General features: G+C 35.1%; 2 protein-coding genes across 2 annotated transcripts; both read left to right on the top strand.

The window, feature by feature from the left end:
* Window positions 1-4,476: 4,476 nt before the first annotated feature.
* On the top strand, window positions 4,477-5,905 carry LOC137649360 (uncharacterized). Its single transcript, XM_068382343.1, has 2 exons — window positions 4,477-4,945; window positions 5,166-5,905. The coding sequence occupies exons 1-2, from the start codon at window positions 4,477-4,479 to the stop codon at window positions 5,903-5,905; spliced, it is 1,209 nt and encodes a 402-aa protein (XP_068238444.1).
* Window positions 5,906-5,909: 4 nt separating this feature from the next.
* LOC137649359 (uncharacterized) lies at window positions 5,910-7,286 on the top strand. The gene has a single exon (XM_068382342.1). The coding sequence runs from the start codon at window positions 5,910-5,912 to the stop codon at window positions 7,284-7,286; it is 1,377 nt and encodes a 458-aa protein (XP_068238443.1).
* The last annotated feature ends 1,255 nt before the right edge of the window (window positions 7,287-8,541 follow it).

Below are 8,541 nucleotides of genomic sequence, written 5' to 3'. Positions count from 1 at the left end.
TCTTATCCATACAGATCACACTAAACTGATATATAGCTTGATTTTAAATGTAATTTCAGGCGATTTGATTTCCAAACTTTACTTAACGTAGCCATTGTCTGATTTGCATTTCTAAATCTTTCACCAAACAAATATTCTAAAGACCCTGTATTAGAGATCATAGTTCCTAAATATTCAAATGATTCCACCTCCTTAGTCCTTTCTCCTTCCAATGGTATTTCGTCTTCCATTGCATATTCCGCTCTCATCATCTGTCTTCCCTTTATTTATCTTGAACCCAACCTCATCGGATATTTCATGCATTCTGGTAAGGAAGCTTTGCAAGTTTGGAGGCATTTTGCTAATAAGGTCAGCGTTATCAGCATACTCTATTAGAGGTCTGGTAATTTCCTGTTACCAATTAAGTCTAATCCTTCTCCACCATCCCCAACTGTTCTATGCATTACAAAATCGATGAGAAGTATATGCAACATAGGTGACAACACATAACCTTTGAGTACTTCACAGTTCACTGGAAATTCATTTGATAAGACTTCATCAACATTAACATTGCACTTGCTTTGCTCATGAACAGACTTAATCAAATTTACATATTTAAGAAGAACCTTCATAATGCAGAACTCTCCACAAAATTGGCCTTTACACACTATTAAAGGCTCTTTCATAGTCCACAAATGCCATCAAAAGTGGATTTCTATATTCTACACATTGCTGTACCACATGCCATAAAATGAAAATTTGGTCAGTGCAACTTCTACATTTTCGAAATCCTGCTTGTTCATATCTCAGCTTTTCATTATTCTTTCTCTAGTCTCTTTAGAATGAGCATATTATATATTTTCATGCCAACTGACACAAGTGTGATTCCTCTGTAATTATTGCAATCGGTCAGATCTCCTGTTTTTGCCATTTTTACCAACACTTCGCTCCCATTCATTAGGTTTTGCCTCATGCCACATTCTACAAAAAAATCTTGTAAGTATTCTGGAAGTCATTTCATTTTTGGACAAAATCATCTCAGCAGTTATACCATCGTATCCAGTGGCTTGCCATCTCTTTGAGTTTTTTTTAATGATAGCTTTGTCTTCTAACACACTAAATTCATTCATGAGCACATCAAGGTCTTCATTAGCTTCAGGTATATAAATAAAATGATTCCCTTTGTAACCTCGATAAAGTGTTCCATCCAACATTGCCTTTCTTCATCTTCAGTTGTTATATCAGATCCATTTCTCTTTTTGAGGGGTATATGCTTCTTTTTTGCCCCCAGTAGAGATTTCATTAATAATTCTTTGAGCAATTCTTATATTATAGCCACTCCCTGAATTCATAGCTTTGTCAGCCTCATCTGCTTTCTTGTCTAAACATTCTTTCCAGTCATTACTGGCTTTTCCTTTGACCTCACTATCAATACTGGAATACTTAGCATGCTATACCTTGTAATTTTCATTACTTCCTCAGAAACTTTCAACAGTCAATTTCTGTTTTTGTCCCTCTTAACGAGAGAATGCCTTGATGCAGTCATGTGGTTTCTTCATATTATTGAAGAATTGTGACGGGCAAGAGGACTCTCGAACTTGGGGAAATTGCTCCCCAAGTTCGAATCTAAATTCCTCTCCCTTTCTTCTATTTCTTCAGCTCAATATTACTTCGAGCTTCTCCTAATTTTATCAACTTTCTTTTGTCTTACTGTCCTTACTAAATGCGTATTATTTCTCTTAAGTATATATATATATATATATATATATATATATATATATATATATATATATATATATATATATGCAGAAGAACCGCAGGGAAAATGAAAATACGAAATATACGATTAAGTCCTGGCTAGTTTCGTGATACTTCTTCAGAGGACCGATTTATTAAGAGAGGTTTCTTTACTTAATCGTATATTTCGTATTTTCATTTTCCCTGTGGTTCTGCATCTGAGCATCACGTTTTCCTGTGATTTTTACGCTTATATATATATATATATATATATATATATATATATATATATATATATATATATATATATATATATATACATATATATGTATATATATATATATATATATATATATATATATATATATATATATATATATATATATATATATATATATATATATATGTATTTATTTTATTTGTTCATTTATTTATTTACCTATTTATTTTTGAAGATTGTTCCACTCTCTCAGAATCTCTCCCTGTGCCCTGTTAACACTCTGAAAGCTTACTTGAATAGAACTTCTAATACGTCTTCAGGCCCTTTGTTTGTTCGAGAACATGGAGGAACTATTTCCCTGAAGGGGATTAGGCAGCAGATTCTTTACTTTATTAAGCAAGCCAATCCTCATTCAGTCCCACATGCCCATGATGTCCAGGCAGTGGCGACCTCGGTTAATTATTTCCATCACATGAACTTTGAAGACTTGAAACGATACACCGGTTGGAAGTCACCAACAGTCTTTAAACGCCACTATTTGAAATCTTTGGAGGCCCTTAAATTTGCAACAGTGGCTGTAGGGAATGTAGTTCCTCCGGATATAGAAGAACCATTATAATTAGGTCCTATCTTTTTACCCCCTTTTTTCTTTTTATGCCTTGTTTCCTATTAAGGAGCGGGCCGTAACCTGCCTTGCCTACTCTCCCTACCGTCCCTTTGTTATTCATTTGGTTTGCACCCTACCCACTGATTATGATGTGTATTATGTTTTTATGTCTTTGTTTGTTATAATTAAATTTTGGTTCTTGAGAGTTTCCCCAGTATATCTGGCTGTTTATTTTGGGAAGTTTTCTGTATTCTGTACTTTTATCGTGACTTAAGATGGAATCACGATGGTGCATTTTTAAAGACCAGTAAGCAGTCATTTATCTTTTATTTTGTAAGGGAAATATTATGAACATTATGCAGTGTGAGATGCGTAGAAAATTATAATTGTTGTATTGAATTGTTGTAATATATTTCTTTTTGTCGAGTGTTTTTTGAAGATTAAAGTACATTCAATAGTTGTTTGACTCTAAGCAATCGTTAACGAGTTGTTAAAGTTTTTCGTTGGCGAATGCGGGTCGCGCATGCGTGGATCGTCAGTCGTCTTTGAGTGATTTGACTCGGAATCGAGTTAGTACCGGCTCAGTTACTTGACTGTGAGGGTCGTAGTTACCCTAAGGTATCTCGGGGGAGGGAAGGAATTAACACACCCACGAGAGGAGTTCTTATCATCATGGATTAAGCTAAGTCAAGATTTTATAAGTGTTTTGTGATGTTAGTGATATTGAAGGGCATGCATGCACGTTAGATATCGTTACTAGCAGACATTTGTAAAATAAGACTATACTTTGGGTTGCCGGATAGGAAATTTTACAATGAATAGTTTAAGGTTAGTAACAAATATGAATAATCTATTCCTGGTCAAATAATGATTTAAACACAACGCAATTTCTCGATTTATTGAATGAAAGGAACAGAAAAGAATCCTTGAAAATCTGATAAAGAACCTGGTAATATGTAAAACCAAAATGGGGTAAATTTAGGTTTCCATATTTATTGAAGATTCTATGTTTACTATTTTGGATTCTTTTGAGTAAATATATAATGGTGCCGTGACCAGGATTATTGCAGGTAATGATTGATGATTGATAACTGATTGAAGACGCATATATTTAACATTGACATTGTTGTTAATACGTTAATATGTTTGATAGATGTTTTTACCAATATTGCGTGTCATGAGAAAGTGTTCGTTACGTCGGGTTGTTATGACTAGGTTGGTATTGGCAATTTAGAAAACCGTTGACGCTGTATTTTTTTTTTTTTTTTTTTTTTTTTTTTTTGCCGTAAATCATTTGAGGAGATTGAAAATTTTATATGCGTTATACATTTTGAATTGATCAGTGTTAATTGTTGCCACTAATTAAAAACATTTAAGTATGAAAATTATTTTCCACTAGTTGTGATTTTTATTGAAAAATAATTTAAAGTGGAAATAATAATTTTGTTAAGTTGTTGAGTTTCGGCAATTTGCTAATAGTTGAAAGTAACGTTAATAAATGGATCTTTTCCTATGGTGAAATTTTCGAGTTGTGTTAGTGAGTTTGCGCCGACATTGATAATATCGTTGTCGCACAAGGTGGTCATTTTGGCAATGATCGGGTATCCATTGATGGGTTAAACTAGTCTCGGCATTAATTAAGAATAACGTTGTCGCACAGGCGGCCATCTTGTTAATGACTGAGCAGCTAAGTTGAAGTTGTTTAAAACGAAAACTCTATGGGAAAGAGTTTAATATAGTTTTGCTGTTGAAAATAATGTACATAATGTTGAATTTCTCTTGAAGTGTGTTAATTAAATGCATTTAATGGGGTGGTTATATATAAAAAATTGTTGAAATTGTATATTCTACATAAACAATTTTTTTTTTGAAATTTCTGAAAATTTGAAAATTTATATTGGTTTTAGCTGGTTTGATAATTATCATTGGAAAAATGTCGGATAGAGAAGCTTTGGTGAGGTCACGAGGTGGTTACAAGGGTGTAAGCACCAAATGGATAAATAGGATAGACTCTGCTATTGCTGCAGGTAGTGTCAATACATTGTCTTCAATTAAAGATTTAATTATGAAACAAATGAAGACTGTGCACGACCTGAATGAAAAGATATTAACCTTAACCACTGAAGAAGATCGAATGAAAGAGGTGGAAGAGCAAGCAGAATATGAAGTAGTAATTGGGGAACATTGGTATAGGTTGATCAATGCCATCACAGCAATATCAGGAAACGGTTCTCCTGGAAATCCTCCGACCACACCTAAGTCTAATGTTAGATTGCCGAAATTGGATCTCCCACATTTCACTGGAGATGTGTTGGAGTGGAAATCCTTTTGGGAATTATACAATGTGTCAGTACACCAGCGAGGGGATTTAGAACTAATTCAGAAATTCTCATATCTGCAAAGTTTGCTCACAGGAGATGCTCTAAAATTGATTTCAGGATTTAAGTTGGAAGCTGCGAATTATTCACAAGCTATATCTCTTCTCCAAGTCACTCATGGGAAAAAAGGATGAGTTCAAACGAGTTCTAGTAAGAAGAGTACTAGAAGTGGAGTCTCCATCTCCTGATTCAGAATCATTGCAATCATTCAGAGCAAATTTTGAATGCTCGATAAGATAATTAGAGAGTGAAAACCTGGAGTTGAATGAGCTCTACACTATTTTGCTTCATGGTAAGTTGCCTAAGAGTGTTAGTGAAACTTTAAAACGCAGATGTGGAGATGATTGGCTTGTATTTGATACATTTAAGAAATATCTAGAAGAAGAAATTCACAATCTAAGATCTTTCGTTTCGGATGTAAATAAACCTAAAACTCTATCAACAATATCTACGTTCACAGTGAATCAATCACAATCTGTTAGACCTGAGAGGAAAGGTTATGTGAAGAAATTTAGTTCTCAACAAACAAGAAAATGTGCGTTGTGTGAAGGCGAACACTGGTGGACACAGTGTAAAACTTATGCCAGTAGGGATAAGAAACCGAGTCGTCTCGGTGTTTTACGATTGTGTTTTATGTGTGCATCGAATAAGCACTTTAGTGTAGATTGTGAAAAGCAAATTTGTGGAAACGGATGCAGATTAAAAGATCATCGTGTATTATGTGATAAACAACAAACCAGCGAACCAAGTAAATCAACAACTAAATCAGCAAGTAAACCTAATAATAATGGTGTGCAAGTTGGAACACTTTCCGTAAGAGATCAGGGTCAGAAATCCAAGCAGAGGTCAATTTTACCAACAGCCACAATTGTGTTAAAGGGTAAAGGAAGACACTTGGTACGCCTTCGTGGATTATTGGACACTTGTGTGGAACGAACCTTTATCAGAAGGTCAGCACTTAAGGACATTCAGTATATATTCTAAAGGCATGGAAAAAATTGCCCTGAGGGGTTATTTGACAAGTAAACCTGTGAACGAGTATGAGACGGTGAGTGTTTTCATACCTTATAAGAGTAGATTGATTATTATGGATTGTATTGTGGTAGATGAGTTACCAGAGTATACTAAGAAATTCAACGTTAAACGAAATTTGAAAACGTTGTATAAAACCAAAATTTGTCTAGCGGACAAAGATTTCGATCTGCCTGTGGACAAGCAAGCACCCATTGATATGTTGGTAGGCGTTAATAATGTCTATAACATATTACACCCCGGATTCAGAAAAGCTGGGAAATTGATATTGTTACCTACCATATTTGGATATTTTGTGACAGGGTCCTGTAATGCTCCTCCAATGCAGGAAACCCACGTAACTGTGTTAAAGCTAGCAACTAACGAGGAATTAATTGAGGCTACTCATAAATTTGATAGTGATATAAGGAATGATTTGGATATTTTGTGGAATTTAGATAAAGTAGGTATTGACTGCAATGAATTGAAAGAACATGATAGAAAGGTTCTAGAAGACTTTGAAAGTACCATTCTATATTCTGAAATGGAGAAGCAATATGTTGTGGCCTTACCATGGAAGTCTAATAAGCCAAGGCTTCCATCCAATTTTGGCATGGCGTTGGGCCGGGTTAAACAACAATGTGCAAAATTTCAGAAAGATGAAGCCTACCTGAACCACTATCAAAAAATCCTGAAGGATCAGGAGGATAGGGGGTTCATTGAAAGGGTAGATAAAAACAATTCGGTTGAAAATTGTCATTTTCTAGCACATCATAGTGTACAGAAAGATAGTGCCACCACTCCAATCAGAATAGTTTTTGACTGTTCCTGGAGACAAGGTAAAAATGGATTGAGCCTTAATGACTGTCTGTGGACTGGACCACATATCACGACAGATTTGCTCAAGGTCTTATTGCAGTTCAGGACTAACAACTACGCCTGTATTAGTGATATAGAAAAAGCGTTTCTTATGGTGCAATTGAGAGAAGAAGACCGCAATTACACACGGTTTTTATGGTTGCAAGACCCAACGGATCCAAATAGCGAATTAATCATATATAGGTTTAGGGTAGCATTGTTTGGTGCTACGTGTTCTCCGTTTCTGTTGAATGCCACTATTAAATCACATCTGGCAGCTGTTAGAAAAGATTCGAGCTGTACTGAGATGGTGGATATGATGAAGAGGGGATTATACCTGGACAACCTTCAATTTACCTCCAACAGTGAAGATGAATTGATAAATTTATTTTTTGGCGCAAACAAAATATTTGCGCAGGCGCACTTGTATTTAAAGGAATGGACTAGTAATAGTGATCTTTTGAATACTGTCGCGGATGCCTATCGAATAAAATAAGAAGAGAAACAAACCTATAAAGTCTTAGGCCTAAATTGGAACATCTCTTATGATGAACTAACAATAACACCTAATTATCTTAAGACCGGTCAAACAAAACTTGAAATTCTAAGTGCAATTGCCCAAATTTATGATCCTTTAGGAATGCTTATCCCTATTACGGTACGAGCTAGAATATTCTTACAGGATTTGTGGAAACAGCAGTTGAAATTGGATGATCTACTTTCAGTTCCTTTATTAGAGCAGTGGAATAAGTTGTCCAAAGACTTAAGAGAAAAGTCTCAGTATTTCCTTCTCCAGAGGCACTAATCTGGAGAAAGCGGATTATCTCCACATTTTCTGTGATGCTAACATAACAGCTTATGGTTGTGTGGCCTATTGAGCAAGTGGTAAAACTTCGTCTCTGATTATGGCAAAGGGTAGAGTAGCACCCATTAAAGAGTTTACTGTACCTAAATTAGAATTAATGGCTTTGTTGTTAGGTGCAAGATTGTGTGAATTTATAGTTGAAACTTTTGAAGAAAATAAATTTGAGAAAATAATAATTTGGTCTGATAGTAAAGTTGCCCTGGGATGGTTAGTGACAAAGAATAATTTGCCAGTATTTGTGAAAAAAGAGTATTGGAAATTAACTCTATAACTGCGGGGATAGTCTTTTCTTATGTCCCATCTTCAGAAAACCCTAGTGACTGGATTACTAGAGGAAAAAGGACAGAAAAAAGTAAGAAATAACTCCTTTTGGTGGGAGGGACCTCCCTGGTTAAAATCAGAAAACCACACCTATCCTATTGACAGGACATGGGTGAAAGAAGCACAAGCACAGGATGAAGTTATTCAAGTCCATCTTGTAGGGAACAGTGAAAAAACCCATCTGCTGAATTGGGAAAGATTTAGTAGAGTAGATAAATTTTGTAAAACTATAGTTTGGATAAGGCAATTTATTCACAATTGCAAATCAACTGGCCGTAGAAAAATTGGAAGTTTAACGCTGGAAGAACTTCAACAAGCTAAAAATAAAATGATTATCCTCTTTCAAAAGGAATACTTTCCGGAAGAATATAAAGCTTTGGAAAAAAGGGGTAAAGTTTCAAAGTTGACCCTATTAGTACAATTGACTCTCTTCTTGGAAGAAGGTATTATAAAATGCAGAGGAAGATTGGAACATGTCGCACAAGCGGCGGAAATAAAATTCCCAATCTTACTGCCGAAAAGTTGTTTTCTCACAAAATTGATAGTAAGGGAGCATCACTGTTTA

The sequence above is a fragment of the Palaemon carinicauda genome, chromosome 11 (genome assembly GCF_036898095.1).
Source record: "Palaemon carinicauda isolate YSFRI2023 chromosome 11, ASM3689809v2, whole genome shotgun sequence".
NCBI classification, from domain to species: Eukaryota; Metazoa; Arthropoda; class Malacostraca; order Decapoda; family Palaemonidae; genus Palaemon; species Palaemon carinicauda.
The sequence above is the reverse complement of the archived record's forward strand: the minus strand, read 5'-3'. Positions and strand labels throughout refer to the sequence as shown.